This window comes from Musca vetustissima, unplaced genomic scaffold (genome assembly GCF_032173495.1).
Source record: "Musca vetustissima isolate MV318-11 ecotype Yass unplaced genomic scaffold, APGP_CSIRO_Mvet_v1 utg1319, whole genome shotgun sequence".
Classification (NCBI taxonomy): domain Eukaryota; kingdom Metazoa; phylum Arthropoda; class Insecta; order Diptera; family Muscidae; genus Musca; species Musca vetustissima.
The window spans coordinates 115,325-143,078 of record NW_026884577.1 but is presented as its reverse complement, the minus strand read 5'-3'; the positions used below and the strand labels follow the sequence as shown (position 1 = coordinate 143,078).

At 33.3% G+C, this 27,754-nt stretch overlaps 2 protein-coding genes across 2 annotated transcripts in view; one reads left to right on the top strand and one right to left on the bottom strand.

Annotated features, from left to right (window-relative positions):
* Positions 1-2,213, top strand: part of LOC133331572 (E3 ubiquitin-protein ligase Nedd-4) — a 307,165-nt gene extending 304,952 nt beyond the window's left edge. The window contains exon 17 of the mRNA XM_061539956.1: positions 2,203-2,213. The gene's annotated coding sequence lies outside the window, so the exon portion shown is untranslated. The remainder of the gene's footprint in view (positions 1-2,202) is intronic.
* Positions 2,214-9,233: 7,020 nt separating this feature from the next.
* LOC133331573 (JNK-interacting protein 1) lies at positions 9,234-14,943 on the bottom strand. The gene is made up of 5 exons (XM_061539957.1): positions 14,792-14,943; positions 14,076-14,479; positions 9,757-10,523; positions 9,468-9,652; positions 9,234-9,315 (listed from the first exon to the last, which is right to left on the bottom strand). The coding sequence occupies exons 1-5, from the start codon at positions 14,905-14,907 to the stop codon at positions 9,243-9,245; spliced, it is 1,545 nt and encodes a 514-aa protein (XP_061395941.1). The 5' UTR covers positions 14,908-14,943; the 3' UTR covers positions 9,234-9,242.
* Positions 14,944-27,754: the final 12,811 nt, after the last annotated feature.

The following is a 27,754-nucleotide window of genomic DNA, read 5'->3' as shown; positions in this document are numbered from 1 at the left end:
TGAATTAGTGCAATTATCTAGTAATGATCTAATAAATTGAAAACAAATATTCGTTTGTTTTTTAAATAATTTAAAATTTCATTTGAAAGTTTATTTTTTTGGCCATCGATGATAATATATCTGGGGAATGGTAGGGATTCTGCCGCAAATAAAAAGAAATGTTTGACATTTCAATTAAATTGATGACAAGATAATTTGGCAAATAAATTAAAAGTATAATTAAAAAAATTTTATTTATCCTTTGTTATAAATATGTATTTATTGACTTAACTAAAAATATATTTTTTTTAATTTGGAAAAAAATGATGGAACATTTTTATGAAAATTAAACAAACTTTTCCATAAATATTCCAAATAAATCAGAAATAAATTGTGGCTTTTTAATTAAAAATTTATTGATTTTTTTAATTACAAAATGCATAATTTTTGTTCAACAAATTTTTAATGTAAAATTAAAATATGTTTCAATTTGAAAAAATAATTTTTTTGCAAAGAAATGTCGGCTTATTGATTTAACAATTATATTTATTTAATTTTTTTTTTTAAATGATTTTCTTAATTAAAAAAAATATATATGCCAAAATGTGAAATGTGAAAAAATATATATATTTTTTTTAATTTGAAATAAAAAATCAATTAAAAAAAATATTTTTTGAATTAAAAAAAATTAATAAAAACATTAAAAAAATTATATTAAAAAAAAAATTTTTAATTAAAAAAAATAAATATTTTTTTAATTTGAAAAAAAGTATTATTTTTAATTTGAAATAAAATATATTTATATATATATATATATTATATATATATATATATATATATATATATATATATATATATATATATATATATATATGTATATATATATATATATATATATATATTTATATATATATATTTTATTGACTAAAAAAATGATATTTTTTATTTCGATTTTTTAAATACGTAATCATTATCATAACATAGCTAAGAAGGAATTATTTTTTTAAAAAGATATTTGAATATATCTAGAAATATATATATTTTTTTAAACATTTTTTAGGTTTTCAAAAAAATATATATATATATATATATATATATATTTTTTTTTTTTTGCTTTACCAAATTTCCCATTTTGTGGTCTTTTAATATAAACCTTAAACATAATTCAACCAATATTACTAAACATTGTAGTCTGTGTATAAAATATTTCGATTACTTCCAAAAATACTCTACAAATATAATTTTTTTTTTAAAAATATTTCAAATTTACAATAAAATTTTTCACAAATATTGTTGAAGTGGAGGTAAAATTCAAAATTACAAAAAAAAAAAAAAACACAGTTTAGAGTTAAGTTAAACTTCAAAAATAGTTTCCTACTTGAAAGAAGTTCTAAGCTTCGTTAGTTATTTTATGTTTTTTTTTTTATATTCGAAACAATAATTTCTGATACATTTTAAAGATTTTTCTCAACAAAACAAGAAGAAGAAAAATTATTTTGTAAAAAAAATTAAAATTAAGATTTTAGCAGAAATTTATATAATTTTATATGTATACAAAAAATCTTATTATATAGCATATGTATATTTATAATTCAGCTAGCAATCATTGAAACAATATGTATATTATAAAAATACATAAACATACATTACAAACAGGCATAACCCATTTTAAGAACACATTAAGGCAAAACCTTCTCTTCCACAAATCTATGTCCCTATGAAGTCCTCCCCCCTTCTCCTCCTCCCTAATTCTACCATTTTCTATTTAAACTTACTGTATATATTTAAGTAATTGAAATAAATTAATTTAAAACAAAAGGAATGAAGCAAAAAAAGAAATCACATAAAAATAATAGTAAATAAAATAATTTATAATAATTTAATAAAATAAAATTTAAAAAAGAAAACGAAATTCCAAAACATTAGTAGTATATATTTATTTATATATACCAAGTAACAAGAAGAAGAAAAAAAACAAAAAACATCAAAAGCCAACAACTGAAAAACAAAGCAAAAACACCCGCATATATATATACATTGTATAAATTTATATGATTATTATGTATATGTATAAATATATATATAAATAATTTTTATTAGCCTCTAGTTAGATTAACTTGTATATGTGTATATATTTATAATATTATTATTAAAGTTTTTAATTTTTTTATTTCATTTTTTTAAATGTGTAATTGATCGTTGAATTTAATAATTAAAAAAAAACAAAACAAACAACAGCAAATATTATTGTCAAAGAACACACACACACAAACAAATAAATGAAAACAACAAGAAAATAATTATAAATTAAACTGGAGCATTAAACAATATTTTATTATTATTATTAATTATTATATGATTATTATTATTATTGTAAAAGGATTATTATATAAATTAAGTCATAAGTCTAGCATAAATTAAATTAATAATAAAAAGAAATCAAGAAGAAACAAAAAAAAAAAACAATTGAAAAAATAAAACAAAAAAGCCTTATTAACAAAAAAAAATACAACAAAAACATATTTTTTATTATTTTTTTGTTTTCCTTTTTTTATATAATAAAAGTGGGGCTGCTGAATGTAGATATATTTTTTTATTATTTTTTATGTATATAATAAACGTGCGCTGAATGTTGATATATTTTTTATACCCTTCACCACACTGTGTACAGTACAGTGTATTATATCTTTGTGCATATGTTTGTCAGAGGCAAAAGGAAACGAGACAGAAACAGGGTTCCTTTTGAGAATATACATAGAATCACTTTCTGAGTCGATTTAAGCATGTCCGTCCGTCCGTCTATCCATTTGTAAATGTTAAATTGTAAACAGATCGCATTTATGATGCGATTTGGATGAAATTTGGCACAGCTCACATATTTGGCCCAAGGACGAACCCTATTGAAATTTAAGAAAATCGGTTCAGATTTAGATATAGTTCCCGTATATAGTTTTGTCCAATTTTATGTAAATGGTACAGTAAAGCCCTTATATATTTTTCGAGTTGCACGAAATTTGGCACAGCGTACTGAATTCAGCCTAGAATGATGTGTGCTAAGTTTGGTGGAGATCAGTTGAGATTTATATATAGCTCCCATATATATTTTCGTCCGATTTAATGTAAATGCTGCACCAATGACCCTATATATCTTTCGATTTGCACGAAATTTGTCATAGCGTACTGAATTGAATCTAGAATGATGTGTGCTAAGTTTCGTGAAGATCCGTTCAGATTTAAATATAGCTCCCATATATATTTTCGTCCGATTTATGGTAAATGGTGCACCAAAGTCCCTAAACATATTTCGATTTGCACGAAATTTGTCATAGCGTACTGAATTGAATCTAGAATGATGTGTGCTAAGTTTCGTGAAAATCTGTTCAGATTTAGATATAGCTCCCATATATATTTTCGTCCGATATAAGGTAAATGATGAACCAAAGACCCTATATATCTTTCGATTTGCACGAAATTCGTCATAGCGTACTGAATTAACTCTAGAATGATGTGTGTTAAGTTTCGTGAAAATTGGTTCAGATTTAGATATACCTCCCATATATATTTTATTCCGATTTAAGACAAATGGTGCACCAAAGTCCCTATTTATCTTTCGATTTGCACAAAATTTGGCACAACATACTGAATTTAGTCTAGATAGGGGTGTGCTAAGTTTCGTGAAAATCTGATCAGAGTTAGATATAGCTCCCATAAATATGTTCGTCCGATTTGATGTAAACGGTGCACCAAAGTCCCTATATATATTTTCGATTTGCACGAAATTGTGCATAGCGTACTGAAATGAGTCTAAAATGATGTGTGCTAAGTTTCGTGAAGATCCGTTCAGATTTTAATATAGATCCCATTTATATTTTTTTGATCCGAAATCCTAATGTTTGTCCGATTAACACGAAATTTTGTACAACGTATCTAATTCAGACTTAAATGACGTTATTAGGTTTTTTTTTTTGAAATTTATGCAGATGCAGCCATAGCATCTGTATGTATTTCGAACGGGTGTCTGATTGAGATTAAATTTTTAACAGTACAGCATACCAAATAGCGTGTGTCAAGTTTGCTGTAAATCGTTTTCCATAAATTTGTCCCATGGTACGCAGACGACTTTAAATATGCCCGAATGAAATTAAATTTAGCATAGGTTGCGGAAAGACATGAGTATGTTCCTTCGAGGGAACATTTGCATACAATTGCAACGGTACATATGTGCAAATATATCCAAATTGGTGAAGGGTATCAAATAGTCGGCCCAGTCCGACTCTACAACTTTCCTTACTGGTTTTTTTCTTAAAATTGATTTAAATTAAATAATTATATATATGTGTGTGTTTTTATATAATTTTTTTTGAATTACTTACTGAGGCCTGTATTTAAAAAATATATTGTAATTTATATAATATTTTCAATCCCTCAAAAAAAAGTTTCATTAAATATTTGCAAGATAAATCTAGCCCTACACGGAACACTTCAGCCCAACTGTTTCATTTTCGTTTCTTTCCCTTATGACCCCTTTCTATTATTATTTGTCTCTACCCCTGTATATAACCAAACAATCGTAGCACATACGAATCAAATGTCAATTACAAACAAATTTTAATATAGTCTATATAGGAACTAAAATAGGGAGAGAAAGAGGAGAGGCTCGTTATATACATATACAACAAACCAAAGTCATTTGTTATTGATTTTACGTTTGTAAATTACGTAAACAGGACCTTTATGTGGAGTCTATTATATGTGGAAGACGTTCCCAAGTACTTCTAGATATAACGGCCCCTGTAAAGGGCCTTTGTATTATAATGCTATCATTGGACCACGAATCATTCAACGGATATCTATCATCATTGGCTCTCCCATATAAACCCATCAGCCGTAACCTGGAGTTTTTTTTTCCTGCCTCAATTTATATTATATAAATATGTACATATTTTGTGTAACAAACAACCTACATACAAAAAATTTAGTTATGTACAGATCTATAAAAAATTATATATATGTATGTATGTATATAGGTATTGGTATAAAATAAAATTTGTATAGTATTGCAACAACAAATGATATTGTAAATTAAATCGTTAATAATTTTTTAGTAATTTTAGTTAATGAGAATAACAAATAAAAAAACCAAACAGAACGTAAAAACCAAGTAATGAAAAACAAACTAGAGAAAATTATAGTCATTAAAAAAACGCAGAAACAACAAAGTTTGTATATATTAATAATAGATATATTAAAGAAATAAATGTATTAAATAAGAAAAATATAAAGATACAACATTGATAAATTCTGAAAAAAGACTAGTTGTTTTATTCATCAAATCTGAGGTGTCCCCAAAAAATCCACGCCTTATAATAGCCCATAAAAAATCCACGCCTTATAATAGACCTAAAAAAATCCACACCTTATAATAGACCTAAAAAAATCCACGCCTTATAATAGACCTTAAAAATTCACGCCTTATAATAGTCCTTAAAAATCCACGCCTGGTCCTTAAAAAATTTACGCTTTATAATAGTCCTTAAAAAATATACGCCTTATAACAGTCCTTAAAAAATCCACCCCTTATAATAGTCCTTAAAAAATCCACGCCTTATAATAGTCCTTAAAAAATCCACGCCTTATAATAACCCATAAAAAATCCACGCCTTATAATAGTCCTTAAAACATCCAATCCTTATAATAGTCCTTAAAAATCCACGCCTTATAATAGTCCTTAAAAAATCCACGCCTTATAATCCACGTCCTTAAAAAATCCACGCCTTATAATAGTCCTTAAAAATCCACGCCTTATAATCCACGTCCACGTCCTTAAAAAATCCACGCCTTATAATCCACGTCCTTAAAAAATCCACGCCTTATAATCCACGTCCTTAAAAAATCCACGCCTTATAATCCACGTCCTTAAAAAATCCACGCCTTATAATCCACGTCCTTAAAAAATCCACGCCTTATAATCCACGTCCTTAAAAAATCCACGCCTTATAATCCACGTCCTTAAAAAATCCACGCCTTATAATCCACGTCCTTAAAAAATCCACGCCTTATAATCCACGTCCTTAAAAAATCCACGCCTTATAATCCACGTCCTTAAAAAATCCACGCCTTATAATCCACGTCCTTAAAAAATCCACGCCTTATAATCCACGTCCTTAAAAAATCCACGCCTTATAATCCACGTCCTTAAAAAATCCACGCCTTATAATCCACGTCCTTAAAAAATCCACGCCTTATAATCCACGTCCTTAAAAAATCTACGCCTTATAATCCACGTCTTATAATCCACGTCCTTAAAAACATCCGCGCCTTATAATCCACGTCCTAAAAAATCCACGCCTTATAATCCACGTCCATAAAAAATCCACGCCTTATAATCCACGTCCTTAAAAAATCCACGCTTTATAATCCACGTCCTTAAAAAATCCACGCCTTATAATCCACGTCCTTAAAAAATTCACGCCTTATAATAGTCCTTAAAAAATCGAAGCCTTATAATAGTCGTTAAAAAAATCCACGCCCTTTAATAGTCCTTAAAAAATCCACGCCTTATACTGGTCCTTAAAAAATCCACGCCTTATAATAGTCCTTAAAAAATCCACGCCTTATAATAGTCCTTAAAAAATCCACGCCTTATAATAGTCCTTAAAAATCTACGCCTTATAATAGTCCATAAAAATTCCACGCCTTATAATAGACCTTAAAATATTCACGCCTTATAATAGTCTTTAAAAAATCCACGCCTTATAATAGTCCTTAAAAAATCCACGACTTAAAATATTCCTTACAAAATCCACGCCTTATAATAGTCCTTAAAAAATCTACGCCTTAAAATAGTCCTTACAAAATCCACGCCTTATAATCCACGTCCTTAAAAAATCCACACCTTATAATCCACGTCCATAAAAAATCCACGACTTATAATAGTCCTTAAAACGCCTTAAACCTCCACACCTTTTTTGGTAAAAAAAGTATTTAAAGGATTTTCATTTTTTTTTATTTTTATACCCTTCACCACACTGTGGTACAGGGTATTATGGCTTTGTGCATATGTTTGTAACAGGCAAAAGGAAACGAGATAGACACATGGTTCCTTTTGAGAATATGCATAGAGTCGATTTATGCATGTCCGTCTGTTGATGTTAAATTTTAAAAACAAAGTACAGGTCGCATTTTTGATTCGAATTGGATGAAATATGGCACAACTCATTCATTTGGCCCACGGACAAACCCTATTGAAATTGGGAAAAATCGGTTCAGATTTAGATATAGCTCCCATAAAATAACTAGTTGTTTTATTCATTAATAGCCTAGACAGACGACAGCCTAAATTTGCATTAACAGCCTTAATTCAAATTAACTTGTACATTATCCTCATTTTTATGTGTTGTTAATGCACAAAATCAAACTGAATTTATACTGAATTAGGCAATTTCAATATGGCAATGCTGTCGAAAATTAATTGTTTCTTGTCAAATTTATTTATATTTATGAAAATAGAAATAAGAAATGAAGGCAAATTTCAACCATTTTTTAAACAGGGGGCAGTTTTGCTGAGATCATAGTTGCTATTCCTCCTTTATGTCATGTATCTACTTCCTAAAGAAAAATTTCGAAACAAATGTAAAAAATGTTCATCCTACACACATACAAACAATTGTTTTGAAGCAAAAAACTGTTTCGTAAATGCAGAAACGCTCGTCTGTCAGGGGTAAATATTAATTCAAATTAACGAATTTTTAATGCAAATTAAGGCTGTCGTCTGTCTATGGTATAAATCTGAGGTGTCCTTAAAAAAACCACGCCTTATAATAGTCCTTAAAAAATCCACCCCTTATAATAGTCCTTAAAAAATCCACGCCTTATAATAGTCCTTTAAAAAATCCACGCCTTATAATAGTCCTTAAAAAATCCACTCCTTATAATAGTCCCTAAAAAACCACGCCTTATAATAGTCCTTAAAAAATCCACGCCTTATAATCCACGTCCTTAAAATATCCACTCCTTATAATCCACGTCGTTAAAAAATCCACGCCTTATAATCCACGTCCTTAAAAAAATCCACGCCTTATAATCCACGTCCTTAAAAAATCCACGCCTTATAATCCACGTCCACCAAGGACGAACCCTATTGATATTGGGAAAAAATCGGTTCAGATTTAGATATAGCTCCCATATATAGTTTCGCCCGATTTAAGGTAAATGGGGCACCAAAGTCCCTGGAAATCATACGATTCGCACGAATTTTGGCATAGCGTACTTAATTAAGTATAGAATGACGTGTGCTAAGTTTCGTGAAAATAGCTTCAGATTTAGATATAGCTCCCATATATAGTTACGCCCGATTTAAGGTAAATGGTGCAACAAAGTCCCTGGAAATCATTCGATTCGCACGAAATTTGGCATAGCGTACTTAATTAAGTATAGAATGTCGTGTGCTAAGTTTTGTGAAAATCGGTTCAGATTTAGATATAGCTTCCATATATATTTTCGTCCGATTTTAGGTAAATGGTGCACTAAAGATCCATAGCTAGGCCGATTGACACAACACACTGAAGTTAATATAAATTAATCTCTGGTTCAGATATATCATAGCTTCCATATATAATTTCGACCTATTCATGTTTAGAGTCGGTTCAGATATAGATAAGGATCACATATTTAAGTTCGTTCAATTGCATGCCAATGTTCCTTCAAAAAGGCGACGTCTGTTAGGATACATATGTATGAAGGGTATCATATGGTCGGCAAAGTCCGACTTTACTACTTTCCTTACATGTTTTTTAATTGAATTGTTTTCATATTTCCCATACTTACCTTTCAGTACATTTCCCGAAATCGAATAAAAACACAGAAACAACAATTGTGTTTTTTTTCAAATCCCTTTCAATTATGCTCTTTGCTTCTTGTTTTTATTGTTGTTGTTTTATTTGATTAAATTGTCGGCTTGTATTATTATTTTGTTTTTTAAGTTTCCTTGTCCATTTGTTTTCCTTATTTTCGTAATAGGGGACTCTAGTCCCCACGCATACTTGAGAGAGATAGGGAATTTTTAGTTTTTTTTTTGAAAGTAAGTTTTTGTACCTATATATTTATTATATACATATACATATTATATACTTTATGTATGTATTTGACTTTTCATATACCGAAGAGAATACTGTGAAACGATATGAAAAGTAACTGCTTTTCCTTTTGGGTATGTTGGTTGGATTGATTGGTTGTTTGACTGTCCGACTGACTGGCTGACTAACCTATTCAATGTAAATGTCCTCTATGGGGTAAGCGGTCTCAATGAATTTCTGGTAGAAACGTTGGAATGCACGTCTGTAAGGAGAGGAAGGAGAAAAAGTTTTTTAAAATAAGTTTCAAAATTTACTAAAGGAGGCAAATTTTTAAATTTTTTTTGGTTGGCTTCCATGTGGAAAATTTGACGCCTATTTCCTTAATGGGAAATAGGGGCCTTTTTCGAAACTTACCCAACAGCCTCTGCCACAGGCCTTGTCGACTCTGATCCCTTAAAAACATGACAAGCAAAACGCTGCACAGTGGGATGTTTGGTAATAAAGCCAATGAAACGATGATCCCTTGGATGAAATGCACAAAAGGAGACATTCTTAAGCGAGTAGAAATAATCAATGCAAGGCTTCTTGTCCTTTTTGTTCTGCGGAAAAAAACGAAACAAAAAAATTTTTAATTAATAACCAAATTTCAATTTCACTCCTCTACACCCCACCCACCCTCTCTCTCCCCATTTCCCCTACTTACATTGGGTCCAGAACGATCTACCATGCGCAAGCCTTGATCCGATATTTCCAATATACACACTTGACCCGTTGGCGAATTACCATATTCGCCCACAATCTTACGCACCGCCTGGCACACCACCCCCGTACCCTTGTGCGCCAACGTCTCCACCGAACCCAAATAACCCAACAGATAACGTTCCTTTTTCACCTGCTGCACCGTCGGATCGAACTCATTGTAATCCAAGTCCACAGCATAGGCCGAGGGAAATATCCCCTGGCGACCTGTTCGCAAATTCACCCCCTCACACCACAAATCATCTGCCTCCTTCTGGACATAGACCGGATCGCCGATCTCGATCTCTATCTCATCGTTGTGACGTGGTATAAACTTGTGCAGACCGCGATGTGTCGCCTCGAGCATTTCCAGCTGAGCAAATGGCACCCCACCGAAGGGCTGGGGCACCGGCGATTCCGATACGGGGGAAGTGATTTGTGGCGACATGCTCTTGAAATCGGTGGGTGAATGTGCAGTGCTGTGACCACTGTCCACATCACCTAGACTCTGTAAACGTTCCGAATCGGGACTGGAGTCTTCGTCGAGTAGATAACTGTGTTTGAGCGTAAGAAATGATCGTTGATTTTGTCGGCCCTGTTGTGAGCCACCACCGGCTGTGGGGCCATTACGATTGCGTACCGAAGACATTTCATCTGCCAAATTGGAATGTTCGAAGCCGGTGCCACCTCCTCCAGCGCCAGTATTGCCACCTAAAAGATGTAGAATGGAAGCTGCAAAAAATCGCCGCATTGTAGATAAATTAAATTCGAACTAAACTACACAGAGACCAGAGCAGGCAGGTTAGGTATTTGGAAAATAAAGATATGTATGTGTGTATGTGTATGACAAAAAAAAAACAAACAAAATTAAAAAAATCTTCCCATGAGAATTTCTGTAATACAGATGAGTCTTTAAAGACATGTCTCTATGGGCCTTCTAAAATTATTAATTTTAAAATTCCAAGTCCATAGAAAAGACGAAGGAAATCTATACAGATCGAGCCGACAGAGGTCTATATAGACGATTCGGTGGCAGACTCTAAAGGCTAACAGGCGGTAAACTGAAATAAGTGTCTATAGAAGAGTTGAAGGGTGCCTCTATAGATGATCTGAAGGGAATCTCTATATACGATTCGATTAGAGTCTCTATAGATGAGCCTAAGGAAATTTTTGCCGTTGAAAGGGCATCGATGAGAGAGTCTCTATTGTTGAACTAATTAATATCTATAGAAGCTACTTTGCTCTATAGTTGAGCTGTATGGAATCTCCATAGGCGAGTAGAAGGAACTCTCTTTAGACGAGCTGGAGGTAGTCTCTATTGGTCGATTTTAGTAAGAAAAACGTGTTGGGCCTATAAAAAATAAATATTGAAAAACAATTTTCATAAGTATTACAAAAAATCGACCAAAGAAATCAAATTTTCCAAATTCGACCAAAAATTCAAATTGTCCAAATTCGACCAATTTCTACAGAGATAATTTAATGGTTTTTGGGGAACATTTGCATAGTTTTGAAATGACCCACGTGAGCAAAAACATACCTTCTATTAAATTGTCAATATTAGAAAAAAATGGGCAAAAATTATTTTTTTAAAATTCGACCAATTTTTAACAAAAAACCAAAAAAAAAACAAAATTTTTTTTTGTCCATTTTTAAGAAGTGCTTTTGGCATTTCAGCAATATTACCCTTTATGTCCTGTAATATTAGGATTATCATAAAAAACCCCCACCGACCATTTTATACCAATTGTACCAAAATTATATCAATTTCTATCAAAAATGTTTTTGGTCGTTTTTAAGTAAAAAGTGTATAAATTTGAAATGGTCCATATGATTAAACAACATGCTTTTCAGTCTTCAAAATTAAAAAAAAAAAATCGACCAAATGTTCATTTTTCAAAATTCGGCCAATTTATTTATACCAATATTTTTGCCATTTTTTAAACAACATTCGTATTGTTTTGGTATGGTCGATGTGTTTTAACAATATGCCTTTTTTTAATCAAACTAAATTTAAAAATAAAACCGACCAAAAATATATTTCTTTAAAATTCGACCAATTTTTACTATTTTTTGTTGTTGTTTTTTTTGGGATTTTTTTTAGTTTTATAATGTTTTATGCATTAAAATACAATTTCTTTTTTAAAACGACCGAAATTCTAAAAAAAATCTACGAAAATTTAGTGTTTAAAATTCGACCAATTTCTAACAAATAGTTTGGTCTGCTTTTTATGGGATATTAGTGTAGTTTTGTAATATTATATTTATTTACAAGATTTTTTTAAACCAAACTTTAAAAAAATGGACCAAAAATTTTTTTTAAATTAGCCCAATTTCTACCAAATTCGACATATTTCTACCAAAACTTATTGATCTGTTTTTAAAGGATATTTCTGTGGTTGTGGATATATTTCTATAAATTTTAAACTACATTTCTATAATTTTCCAAAATTAAAAAAAATCGACGAAAAATTAATTTTTAAAATTCGACCAATTTCTACCAAGAAAAAAAATTGACCGTTTTTAAGGAACATTTGTAAAGTTTTAAAATGGTATATGAGTTGTTGATCAATTTTTAATCAATTCAAAATTTTCCAAAATTAAGAAAAAAAATCGAAAAAAATAATTTTTAAAATTCTACCAATTTCTACCAAGAAAAAAATTGACCCTTTTTAGGGAACATTTGTATAGTTTTTAAATGGTCTATGAGTTTTTGATCAATTTTTAATCAATTTAAAAGAGAATTGTTGTTACTCTTTTAAATTGATCGGAAATTCATTTTTAAAATTCGACCAATTTCTACCAAAAACCATTTCGGTCTTTCTAGGGATTTTTTTAAATGCTCTATATTTTGTAACAATATTCATGTTCTAAATCGACCAACATGAAAAAATCTACAAAAAATACATTTTTAAAAAATCGACCAAATTCTTGCAAAAAACTATTTGGTAGGATTAAAAAAATTCTGTATTTTAAAATATCGACGAAATGTAATAAAATACTTCATTTATAACAATTTTGTCAATTTACAACAATTTTTTTTTTTGTAAAAATCGTCCAAAAAATTTTTAAGATTTTGGAAAAAATTGTAAAAAACTAAAAAAAAATGGTCGGTTTCTAAAAAAATAAAAAATGTAATTGTTTATAACAAGTTTGTCAATTTATAAAAATTTGTTTGTAATAATCTCCCAAAAAATTTGGTAGGATTTTGAAAAAAATTGGTCGGTTTTTAAAAAAATGTTGGCGAGATTAAGAAATGAAATATAAACTCATTTATAAAAATTTTGTCAATAAAAAACAAATTTTTGTAATAAACGCCTAAAAAATTTTTGGTAGGATTTAGAAAAAAATTGTCGGTTTTTTAAAAAAATGTTGGCGAGATAAAAAATTAAATATAAACTCATTTATAAAAATTTTGTCAATAAAAAATACATTTTTTTTAATAAACGCCCAACATATTTTTGGTAGGATTTGAAAAAAAATTGGTCGGTTTCAAACATATGAAATATACATTTATTATTATAAATTTGGTCGATTAATAAAAATATTTTGAAATAATCGGTAAAAAAAATTTGGTGGAATTTAAAAACAAATTGGTCGGTTTTAAAAAATTTCGTCGATTTTAGATTTTTTTATAAAATTATTATTAGTCAATTCAAAATGTTTTGCAATCACTTCACCGAAAACTGTCGTACTGTTTTGGACGGTATTTGCATTTTTGGTCGATTTTTTAAACGACATTTTTTTTTTTTTTCTGGGGATTATAATTTTGGCTTATAAACTTATTATTATAAATTTGGTCGATTTATAAAAGCATTTTGAAATAATCGACAAAAAATTTGGTAGAATTTAAAAACAAATTGGTCGGTTTCATAAAAATGTTTCATCGATTTTAGATTTTTTTATAAAATCATTATTATAATTTTTTTTTGCAATAGCCTCACAAAAAAATTGTCATACTGTTTCGGTCGGTATTTTATTTTTTGGTCGATTTTTTTAAAGCGACCAATTTTTTTTTATTTTCTGGGGATTATTACCTAAAATTTTTTTGTAATTGATAAATTAACCCAATATTTTTAAAATAAAAAAAATTTATAGGATTTTGGTTATCGAGGACTAAATTCATTTTAGGGATCCCAAAACTACTTAGGAATCTACAGAAAAGGGTTTCTAGGAAATCTATGAACACTGGGAAGGATTTGTCGAAAATAAAAAAAAAACACACAACAATTACTACAACAAAACCACTACAAACACACACACATTCTCACACGTTCAACTCACATTTTTTATTTTTGGGTATTTCCGGTAATTTCCTGCGACGTCTCTGCTGTTGATTGTTGAGTCCGGTTATAATCATGTTGTGTGAAGGGGCCGAAGATAACTGACCTCCACCGCCACCACCACCACCACTCCCATTATTGGCCTGATGATGAGCATTACTGGAGCCAATACCCACTAAACCCCCAATGGCATCCTGATGATTGAGAGGATGATGATGATGCGAATTGAACGAATCATTTGTATCCAATGAACCATCCGAGGACAATGAGACCACCTTGAGGCCATCATCATCTTCCACCTGGCGATTCAGTTTGTTGTTATTGCAATTGTCGATATTGTCCTCCTGATCGGATGTATCACTTTTTGAAGATGGTGAATCTTCGATGTCATCATTGGGTATGAGGCTGGAAAAAAACGAACAAGAACAACAACAATAATAATAAAATTTAAAAAAAAAATAATTATTTTAGAAATCATAACACCACCCCCTGCCTCCCCTTTTGGCTGAGACACCCAAAACAACAATAATAACAACAACTCTGTTTGGTAGTCATTGATTTTTCTCCAATTTAGCCTCCATATGCAGACAGACATACAGGCTGGTTGGCTGGCATGTCCTTATGCTGCTGCTGCTTCTTCTTCTTCTCACACAATATTTTTTTCTTCTAACTATTTTTTTTTAATTTTATTTTATTTTGAATTATTCTGAAACTTACGAATAAAAGGTATGCGGATTTGATTTTTTAACACCACTCACAGCACTGCTGGTATAGGGAATTGTATGGGTCTCGAAAATTGGTCGATGGAATTCCTCAAATTCAGTGTCGGCCATTGTGTTGTTGTTGCTGTTGTGTTCTTATTTTTTTTTTCCTCTGGTGGATACACAAATGGTCCGAACACTTCGATAGACCCCAAGAAATATTTCTTGGATTTTCGGTATTTCGTTTGGTTTTTTTCAACACGAAACGTTGCTACTCTAATCTCAAAATCATTTCAATTGGATTTTTTTTTATTTTTGTCTTCAAACAACAGCAACCGAATTCAAGAATAAAAATGTTGACTCAATAATCCAAGAAAAAAAAACAACTGAAAAGTTTTCTGTTCCGATTTTTTTCGTTCTTCGTCTTCGTTTAGAAACTCTCCGCTACTACTGGTTGTTGGCCGATTGGTGGTGGTGGTGCTGCTGCTGAATTTCTTAACTCGCTCATGCGAAAATCAATAATTCCCTGCTGTTGTGACTTTCAGTTCGTCGTTGTTGTTGTTCTCGTATGCGAAAATGAAATTATTTCAGCCCCTAAGAGAAAGGCTGACTGTGACTGCTATGAGCGGTTGCATGAGCGGTTGTCTTTGTGTGCGTGTGTGTATGTGTTTTTGTTGCTGGATATGCCGTTGACAAACGGGGTTGAAAAATGTACTGTTGTTTTGTTTACAAGTCCAACAGAAGAAGAACTGTCATCATCTGACTGACCCACCAGTGGGCGACTCGTGCGCAGGCGTCATTTCATTTTGGTGGAGAGTTTCGTTCAGTAAGCACAAGGAATTTCGGTAAGTTTCGTTACTCGTTCGTAATAGGGCTTCCTGTCAATGGTATACATACACATACACACACATATCACGAAGGATACCATGGGTTGTATTTTGTTAAGAATGTAACGAAGAAACCGTTACAAGATTTTGAAAATTAAAAAGGAATGATTTCAGATCAAAAAGTTGTGGATTTAAAAAAAATATATATTTTTCAAAAGTCGAAAAAGGCGTAGATTTAAAAAAATTTAGAGGGTGGCGTAGGGGCTCTGATTGGCTTTAACATGGCGAAGTTCAGGCTTATCTTGGTCCCTCTTTCATCACAATTGTGGACAATGACCTCCCCGCGGTGTCACCTGGGGTAGCTATTTTCATCATCCATTGAAACAGTGAGCTGATATGTGCCGCGAGTTCATCCATAAGAACTATAAAAATTGGGTTGAAAACCCCATTGGCTCCTGCTTTATTGTTCTTGAGCCGATTGATTGAGTTTATGACCTCATCTTGGCTAGGTGGTATACACTCTATACCATCATCTATTATTGGTTCTGGGGTATCTTCTTCACCGCCACTATTTGATACCAGAAGCTTTTCAAAATGTTCCTTCCAGATCCTCAGCACGCTGTATGTATCTGTCACCAGGTTTCCTTCTTCATCTCTTCACCAAACCGAAGGTTTTGGTGCAGGCACATCCTTCTATGAAAAAGCAAAGAAAATGAAAACCAAACCCCCCTAATGTTGACGACCCCCGCAAATGTATAAAGGACTACGATCTGTGAATATGCACTTGGAATGTGCGCACGTTATACAGAACAGGCGCAGTTCTCGCTTTGGCGGATGTACTCAAGAAGTACAAAGTCGATATTATGGCCTTACAGGAAATGCGATAGAAAGGAACAGGCGTAAGTACAGCAGACGATTACGCCCTGTATTATAGCTGCCATGAAACGAGACGCGAATTTGGCTGCGGATTTACGGTTAACAGGAGAATAAAAGACCTCGTCTCCAGATTCACTGCAGTAAATGAGCGAATTGATATAATCCACTTAAACGCGAAGTTCTGCATCAGTCTTATTTGCGCCCAATGATGACCAGACCAAAGCTATTTTACCGCAGCATGATCATGACATTAAAATTCTGCATTTTAATGCAAAAATCGATATACACATCCGACAATGGCATGAGGTTGATTGATTTCGCGGCAACAAAAAACATGATAGTTAGCAGCACCAGATTCAAGCATCTCGATATACACAAGGCCACCTGGATTTCTCCTGATCAAGCAACGAGAAATCAAATTGATCATGTTGTGATAGACGGAAGACATTCATCCAGTGTATTAGATCGATCGAACGATTCGAGATGCGAATATCGATTCGGACCACTACCTTGTAGCCGCCAAGGTTCGCACTCGTCTTAATATTGCAGCAAAGGTGCGATCTAACACAACACGGAAACTCAACGTCGAAAAGCTGCAAACACAACAGGTAGCCGAGGCCTACTCCGCTCAACTTACCCACCTGCTTGACGAAAGCACTTTTTGTCCCGATAATAGTATAGAAGCACAAATGGCAAAGAATTGCCCACTCTCTAAAACTGCAGCAAAAGCCACACTTGGGTACCAAAAACCACCAACAAGAAACCCATGGTACGATCAGGAGTGTCATAATGCTATTGATGGGAAAAACGCAGCATATTGGGCAACCCTGCAACACGTAATGTGATGGAGAATTATCGGGAGAAAAGGAGAAACTTTTTTTCAGAAAAAAGAAAGAACAAGAAAAACGTGAGCGTGAGCAGATCGAAATGTACAGGAGTCAGAATGAAGTCCGAAAATCTTACCAACGAGTAAAACATCAGACCGAAGGTTTTGGTGCAGGCACATCCTCCTGTAGAGATGAACTTTTGGTATCAAATAGTGGCGGTGAAGAAGATACCCCAGAACCAATAATCAGATGATGGTATAGAGTGTATACCACCTAGCTAAGATGAGGTCATAAAATCAATTTATCGGCTTAAGAACAATAAAGCAGCAGGAGCCGATGGGTTACCAGCCGAACTATTCAAGACTGGTGGTCAGATGCTGGTAATGAGCATGCTTCAGGTGATTCCAATAATTGGAACCTTAGCATTCAGTGTCCTGTGCACAAAAAAGGAGACAAAACGATATGTGCCAACTATAGAGGAATTAGTCTTCTTCCCATCGCATATAAAGTGCTATCCAGCGTGCTGTGTGAAGCCAATGGTCAATGACATTATTTGACCATACCAATGCGGCTTCAGACTAGGCAAATCCACCATTAACCAGATTTTCACTCTGTGCCAAATCCTGGAAAAGATCGACGAAAAACATATCGACACATACCAGCTATTCGTCGACTATAAAGCCGCATTCGAAAGGCCTATCCGTTCTGAGATAAAGCCATGTCTATGTTTGGCATTCCTGTAAAATTAATTCGGCTATGCAGGATAACTTTAACGGGCACAAGGTCAGCAGTTAAAGTTGGAAAGGACCTATCGGAGCCCTTCAATACCAAAAGAGGATTCATACAGTTTAGTTTGTGGTGTGATATTTTTAACATCCAGCTGGAAAAGGTCATATGAGACGCAAAGGTGAACAGAAATGTCACTCTGTACACCAAACAACACATGTTACTCGCCTATGACGATGACATCGACATAATGGGTCGAACACTGAGAGCGGTAACATCCACCTTTGAACAAATTGAGAAGGAGTCTGCCAAAGTGGGTCTGGCAGTAAACGGCGAGAAGACCATGCTAATGCTATCAATGCGCAATACGTCCAGTAGACTCGGACCAATTGTGGAACTTGAGAACTACAGCCTCGAGGTAGTTAAAGATTTTATATACCTTGGTACCGCCATAAATAAAACGAATGACATCAGTTTTGAAATTCGGAGAAGGCTTGTAATGGCCGACAGAAGCTACTATAGTCTAAGTTAGCAGTTTAGAAACAAGGCCACCTCCCGCCAGACCAAACTCACACTTTACAAAACGCTGATACTACCCGTGCTGTTATATGAATCTGAAGCATGGGTACTTGCGCAAGCTGATGAGGCAGCTTTTGCGGTGTTTGAAAGAAAAATTATCCGTAAGATCTACGGATCGATCTGCGTCTACGGTGAATATCGGCGTCGAATAAACCACGAGCTTTACAATTTATACCGGGACATCGACATAGTCAGTCGTATTGGGCTGCAGCGACTACGTTGGCTAGGCCATGTTGTGCGAATGAATTAGGATGCCCACCTGAAAAGGCATATAAAAGCGAGCCTACTGATGGTTCCCGTAGAAGGGGAAGGAAGAAGAAAACAACATCTTGGAACGTGGTCATTAAAATTGGAGGAGATGCCCACAAGACCGACACGCTTGGAAATCTTTATACCCTTCACCACACTGTGGTACAGGGTATTATGTCTTTGTGCATATGTTTGTAACAGGCAAAAGGAAACGAGATAGATACATGGTTCTATTTGGGAGTATGCATAGAATCACTTTTTAATTTATGCATGTCCGTCCGACGGTCTGTCTGTCCATGTTAATGTAAATGGTGCACCGATTTGGATGAAATTTGGCATATGTCACTTATTTGGCCCAAGGACGAACCCTATTGAAATTTGGAAAAATCGGTTCAGTTTTAGATATAGCTCCCATATATATTTTCGTCCGATTTATGGTAAATGGTGTACCAAAGTCCCTACATATCTTTCGATTTGCACGAAATTTGGCACAGCGTAATGAATTAGGTCTAGAACGATGTGTGTTGAGTTTCGTGAAAATCGGTTTAGTCCGATTTAATGTAAGTGGTGTGCTAAAGTCCCTATTTATCTTTTGATTTGCACGAAATTTCGTACAGCGTAATGAATTAGGCTTAGAATGATGTGTGTTAAGATTCCTGAAAATCGGTTCAGATTTAGATATAGCTCTCATATATATTTTCGTCCGATTTAATGTAAATGGTGCACCAAAGTCCCTTAAAATATTTCGATTTGCACGAAATTTGGTACAGCGTAATGAATTAGGCTTAGAATGATGTGTGTTAAGATTCCTGAAAATCGGTTCAGATTTAGATATACCTCCCATATACATTTTCGTCCGATTTAATGTAAATGGTGCACAAAAGTTCCTATATATCTTTCGATTTGCACGAAATTTGGCACAGCGTAATGAATTAGATCTATGTTCATGTGTGTAAAGTTTCCTGAATCGGATCAGATTTAGATATAGCTCCCATATATATTTTCGTCCGATTTAATGTAAATGGTGTACCAAAGTTCCTATATATCTTTCGATTTGCACGAAATTTGGCATGGCGTACTGAATTAGTTCTAGAATAATGTGTGTTAAGTTTCCTGAAAATCGGTTCAGATTTGTATATAGCTCCCATATACATTTCGTCCGATTTAATGTAAATGGTGCACAAAAGTTCCTATATATCTTTCGATTTGCACGAAATTAGGCACAGCGTAATGAATTTGGTCTAGAATGATGTGTGTTATGTTTCCTAAAAATCGGTTCCGATGTAGATATAGCTCCCATATATATTTTCGTCCGATTTAATGTAAATTGTGTACCAAAGTACCTATTTATCTTTCGATGTGCACGATACTTGGCACAGCGTAATGAATTGCAGAATAATATGTTTATGGATCCAATTTCATTTCATGAAGGGTATCATATAGTCGGCTCCGTCCGACTTTACTACTTTCCTTACTGGTTTTTAATTAGTTTTATATTTATTATATATTTGTTTAACTCCAATCATCTTTTTTCAATCTTCATCCTTGATTTCATGAATTCCATTTTTGACATTGACTTTTTTGATGCAATGACGAAGTCTGCGTGAAATACAATTATGCCTTAACCAATTGAATTAAAAATCATGTTTTCATAATCCTAATTGGCGCTCATTGTATGCCAATACAGTGCTGAGTTAGTTTATGTATGTGTGTGTGTGTTTGCCCTTATTTATGTAGCAACTGAATCAATAGCAAGTGAATAGAGAGAGAGGGAGAGAATGGCTGTTTAAGGATTTTAATGGAACAATTTTGATTGGAAGTGAAAAAAATCATGAAAGACAGGGAGTCGATCTAGAGACAAGACGAGCTAATGAGGGTCTTAATAGGCTATCATAGAGGAGTTTTATAGGTGACTTCAAGGGTAGGCAGTTGAAAGGTGATCAAAATGGACCTCAGTCATTAATGTTCTAGAACTTGTCACGTGACAGAATACGAATTTGCATAGTCCATTCACACCTATACATATATAAATCACATAATTATCCTTTACACATACCCACACGCACACACACTCACACACTCACACATCTCCACAGACATCCCATTGCAATAATATATAAATACAGAATCAATCAATTCAATTAAATTTAAACGTGCCACCCACTGCCATCCTTAGATGTTAAGGATAAACACAATCCCCAACGCAGGAATTCACTCTAAAAGAAAAAAAGAAAAAGTCCTTCCTTAAGGAAAAAGAAGGGATGGCTAAAAGTTAAACATTTGCCATTCATCTAAACAAACACCACTTGTTACTTATTTGTTGATGCTACGCTATGCTAGCTTCCTGAAACTTTACACTACACTTGGTCCCCTCCACCCTGTCCATCTAGACCTAGACGAACTATTCGCCACCATTCTCACTGTCATTGCCATTGTCAGTTAACGACAGGCCATCAGAGCTGCCACGCAGCTCTTTATCATTTCATTTCATTCGATTCGCTCCATTCATTGTTGAATCAAATAAATCCTCTGGAGTGTCAAACATAAATGGTTTGTTGTCCTTGTGGCTAATGTTGTTGCTGTCGTCGTTGTTGTTGTTGTTGTATTTATACAAATAAACGTTTTGCTATTCACTTTCAATCACTTAAAAAGTCGACGAAGAAGAAGGAGGTGACTGAATAAAGAAAGTAGTAAGGAAAGTAGTAAAGTCGGACGGGGCCGACTATATGATACCCTTCACCAATTTGGGTATATTCAACAGATTAATCCTAAAAGATGTCGCATTTTTGAAGGGGCAGTAAAATGAAATTTGAGCCATAAACATATCTTTCTGCAACCTATACCAAATTTTTCATTTGGTCAGAGTTGCTTCTTACAATGGGACAAACATTATGTAAATCCATTTAAAGCATATATTAGATATAAGCTATGACCAAATTTTCGGTGCAATTTATATCTAACTTCTAGGTTATAAAGTACAATTATATGTGTACACCATTTACCTTAAATCGGACGAAAATATATATGAGAGCTATATCTAAATCTGAACCGATTTTTAGGAAACTTGACACACATCATTCTAGACCTAATTCATTACGCTATATAGTGTCAAATTTCGTATATATGCAAATCAAAAGATATATAGGATATCAAGTTCCTTTGGTCCACCATTTACCTAAAATCGGGCGAAAATATATATGTGAACTATATCCAAATCTGAACCGATTTCCACGAAACTTAACACACATCATTCTAGGCTTTATTCAGCACGCTATGCCAAATTTCGTGTAAATCGAAGGATATAACGTACGTTTTTTACACCATTTACCTTAAATCGGACCAAAATATATGTGGGAGCTATATCTAAATATGAACCGATTTGCATGAAACTTGACACACATCATTGTAGATCTAATTCATTACGCTGTGCCAAATTTCGTGCAAATCGAAGGATATAAAGTACCTTTGGTACACCATTTACCTTAAATCGGACGAAAATATATATGGGAGCTATATCTAAATCTGAACCGATTTTTAGGAAACTTGACATGCAACATTATAGACCTAATTCATTACGCTGTGCCAAATTTCGTGCAAATCAAAAGATATATAGGGACTTGGGTACACCATTTACCTAAAATCGGGCGAAAATATATATGTGAACTATATCCAAATCTGAACCGATTTCCACGAAACTTAACACACATCATTCTAGGCTTTATTCAGCACGCTATGCCAAATTTCGTGTAAATCGAAGGATATAACGTACGTTTTTTACACCATTTACCTTAAATCGGACCAAAATATATGTGGGAGCTATATCTAAATATGAACCGATTTTCATGAAACTTGACACACATCATTGCAGATCTAATTCATTACGCTGTGCCAAATTTCGTGCAAATCGATATAAAGTACCTTTGGTACACCATTTACCTTAAATCGGACGAAAATATATATGGGAGCTATATCTAAATCTGAACCGATTTTTAGGAAACTTAACAAAAATCATTCTAGACCTAATTCATTACGCTGTGCCAAATTTCGTGCAAATCGAAAGTTATATAGGGACTTTGGTGCACCATTTACAATAAATCGGACGAAAATATATATGGGAGCTATACGTAAATCTCAACCGATTTCCACGAAACTCAACACACATCATTGTAGACCTAATTCATTACGCTGTGCCAAATTTCGTGCAAATTAAAAGTTACATAGGGACCTTTTGCATTAAATCGGACGAAAATATATATGGGAGCTATATCTAAATCTGAACCGATTTTTCCCAATTTCAATATGGTTCATCCTTGGACCAAAAAAGTGACTTGTGCCAAATTTCATCCAAATCGGATCATAAATGCGACCTGTACTTTGTTTACAATTTAACATCTACAGACGGACGGACGGACATGCATAAATCGACTTAGAAAGTGATTTTATGCATATTCTCAAAAGGAACCTTGCATCTATCTCGTTTCCTTTTGCCTGTTACAAACATATTCACAAAGACATAATACCCTGTACCACAGTGTGGTGTAGGGTATAAAAACGATATCTGAAAACAGGACACGAAAACTACTTAACGATTGTCCTGCTTATATGCAGGCGAAGATGTGGCCAGAATGGGGGCAGCCTTTAACAACTATTAAGAGATGGGGATTTAAAAAAATATATATTTTTTGACATAACAATAATGCGTGGATTTTAAAAAAATATGTTTGGAATTTCTTTAAAATATTCCACACTTCTACATCCTACAGCTCGTCCATAGAGAGTTAGAGATAAACCCCTACCCACACATGCTTAGATATATGTGTTTTCATGTAATTTATCTGATTCGTATTCAGGTGTAAACGATAAAATCAAACAACTGATTAATATGCAATAGCCAGGATATTTTTACATTCCCCCTCAAGAGGATGAGTGGCTTTCTTCTTCAGCAAGACCCTCATATTTCAAAGTCTGTCAGGACAGACGTATTTAATATGATTTTTTTGTTTGTTTATTTTCCATTCACTAAAATAAACTTGAGTGCTATGGACTTTAATAGGAAGCTATTAAAGTTACGAATAAATGCAATCTGTGGAAAATCACAGGACTTCCCGCCCTTCCCTTTAAATACAAATGCGGGTTGTTGTTGTTGTCAATTCGAACTCTTTAACAAGTCATATCTCTTCAAAGTGTATTTGAAAACTAGACGATTACGGCAATCTTTCTAACCCGTATATTTAATTGTGTCACTTTGTGATTGATGCAGAAAAAAAGAGTCACTTTCATGTTCTTCATACAAATCGGAAGGGCAGGAGGAGGAGGAGGATGAAGCAGCAGAAAAGCAAATAGAAAACTTTAACAACTTCTACTACCACTACTGGTCCATATTTGTAACTATGCATTTATGTATGTATGTATGTGTGCCTCAAGAAGACCAAGAAAAGGAAATGATCCGCAACGGAGACCCACAGCCGCAACTGCCTCAAATGCTGACGTCACGCAGCCACCAACAATCGAATCAAAGCCATGAAGTCAAGTTTTAAAGAGAGACTGTTTTTCCTGTTGATTTAGCCAATCAAACATGGTTTACATATCGCATACAGACGGCTCATTTACACCCCCAACCCCTGTCGCCCAGTCGCCCACGTAGTTTATTTAGAAGGCGGCGGCATTGAGTCAGGATGACAAGCAAACGCAAGAGGTGGAAGGTTGGCCGAAGACAAAAGATGTAGAGCAACAGTCAACAAGTGTTACTGTTTTTGTAATGGCAATGTATTGGTAAAGTGTGTGAGTGTGTGCGTTTGAGGTTGAGATATTGGACCACTAAAGTTGTCTTAAGAAATTAACCCATTGCCAGACGAAGATGAATGAAGCAAATACGAATTTAATAAAATTTGAAATTATTTTTTAAAAAACCACACCTATTTTTAGTCCTTTTTTTAGTACTTAAAAAATATTTAAAAAAATCCACGCCTATTTTTAGTCCTTAAAAAATATTTAAAAAAATCCACGCCTATATTTAGTCCTTAAAAAATATTTAAAAAAAATCCACGCCTATATTTAGTCCTTAAAAAATATTATTTTTAGTCCTTAAAAAATATTTAAAAAAATCCACGCCTATTTGTGGACCTTAAAAAATATTTAAAAAAAATCCACGCCTATTTGTAGACCTTAAAAAATATTTTTAAAAAATCCACGCCTTTTGTGGACCTTAAAAAATATTTTAAAAAATCCAAGCCGATTTTTAGTCCTTGAAAAGTAGTTTTAAAAAATCCACGCCTATATTAAGTCCTTAAAAAGTAGTTTTAAAAAATCCAAGCCGATTTTTAGTCCTTGAAAAGTAGTTTTAAAAAATCCACGCCTATTTTTAGTCCTTGAAAAGTAGTTTTAAAAAATCCACGCCTATTTTTAGTCCTTGAAAAAGAGTTTTAAAAAATCCACGCCTATTTTTAGTCCTTGAAAAGTAGTTTTAAAAAATCCACGCCTATTTTTATACCCTTCACCACACTGTGGTACAGAGTATTATGTCTTTGTTCATATGTATGTAACAGGCAAAAGAAAACGAGAGAGACCCATGGTTCCTTTTGAGAATATGCATAGAATCACTTACTAAATCGAATTATGCATGTCCGTCCGTCCGTCTGTACGTCTGTTGATGTTAAATTGTAAACAAAGTACAGGTCGCGTATAATAATCCGATTTGGATGAAATTTGGTACAGTTCATCTGTTTGGCCCAAAGACGAACCCTATTGAAATTGGGGAAAATCGGTCCAGATTTAGATATAGATCTCATATATATTTTCGACCGATTTTACGTAAATGGTGCACCAAAGTCTCTATATATATTTCGATTTATACGAAATTTGGCACAGCGTACTGAATGAAGTCTAGAATGATGTGTGTTCAGTTTCGTGAAAATCGGTCCAGATTTAGATATAGCTCCTGTATATATGTATATTGGTCCGATTTTTTGTAAATGGTACTCCAAAGTCCCTACATATCTTTCGATTTGCACGAAATTTGGCACAGCGTAATGAATTAGGTCTACAATGATGTGTGTCAAGTTTCCTAAAAATCGATTCAGATTTGGATATAGCTCCCATATATATATTTTCGTTCAATTTAATGTAAAAGATGCTCCAAAGTCCCTATATATCTCTCGATTTGCATGAAATTTGGCACAGCGTAATGAATTAGGTCTAGAATGATGTGTGTTAAGTTTCGTGAAAATCGGTTCAGATTTAGATATAGCTCCCATATATATTTTCGTCCGATTTAATATAAATGGTGTACCAAAGTCAATATATATCTTTCGATTTATACGAAATTTGGCACAGCGTACTGAATTAGGTCTAAAATGATTTGTATTAAGTTTCCTGAAAATCGATTCAGATTTGGATATAGCTCCCATATATATTTTCGTCCGATTTAATATAAATGGTGTACTAACGTCACTATATATCTTTCGATTTGCACGAAATTTGGCACAGCGTTTTGAATAAGGACTAGAATGATGTGAGGTAAGTTTCCTGAAAATCGATTCAGATTTGGATATAGCTCCCATATATATTTTCGTCCGATTTAAGGTAAATGGTGTACCAAAGGTACTTTTTATACTTGGATGTGCACGAAATTTGGCACAGCGTAATGAATTAGGTCTATAATGATGTGTATCAAGTTTCCTGAAAATCGATTCAGATTTGAATATAGGTCCAATATATATTTTCGTCCGTTTTAAGGTAAATGGTGTACCAAAGGTACTTTATATCCTTCGATTTGCACGAAATTTGGCATAGCGTACTGAATAAAGTCTAGAATGATGTGTGTTAAGTTCCGTGGAAATCTGTTCAGATTTTGATATAGATCCTATATATATTTTCGTCCGATTTAATATAAATGGTGTACCAAAGTCCCTATATATCTTTCGATTTGTACGAAATTTGGCATAGCGTATTGAATAAGGACTAGAATGATGTGAGTTAAGTTTCCTGAAAATCTATTCCGATTTGGATATAGCTCCCATAGATATTTTCGTCAGATTTAAGGTAAATGGTGTACCAAAGGTACTTTATATCCTTCGATTTGCACGAGATTTGGCACAGCGTAATGAATTAGGTCTACAATGATGTGTGTCAAGTTTCCTGGAAATCGATTCAGATTTGGATATAACTCCCAGCGTACTGAATTGAGTCTAGAATGATGTGTGCTAAGTTTCCTGAAAATCGGTTCAGGTTAAGATATAGCTCCCATATATATTTTCGTCCGATTTTACATAAATGGTACACTAAAGTCCTTACATATCTTTCGATTTGCTCGAAATTCGGCACAGCGTAATGAATTAGGTATAGAGTAATGTGTTTTAAGTTTCCTGAAATCGGTTCAGATTTAGATTTAGCTTCTATATCTGAACAAATGAAAAATTTAGTATCGGTTGCAGAATGGCATGTTTATGGATTCAATTTCATTTTACTGGTCCTTCAAAAATGCGACGTCTGTTAGGATTCATCTGTTGAATGTACCCAAAGTGGTGAAGGGCATCATATAGTTGGCCCCGTCCGACTTTACTACTTTCCTTACTGGTTTAAATGTCCATGCTATTTGAAGTCCTAGAATAAATATTTAAAAAAATCCACGCCTATTTTTGGTTCACCTTCAGCTTAATTAGACGATCTTAGGGAAGTCTTTAAGGATCTGAAGGAAGTCTCTATATGAAGAGGATAAATAAATGAATGAATCATGTTTTGAACTTGCAACAAGTGTTACAAAAAAACTTTTTAAGATACACACACACAGACACACTCACATAAGAATGAATATTTGATTTTGACTAAAATAAATGGAATGGAGGGGTGGGATTCAGTAACGCCAATGAATATTTATATATGTATGTAAGTACAAAT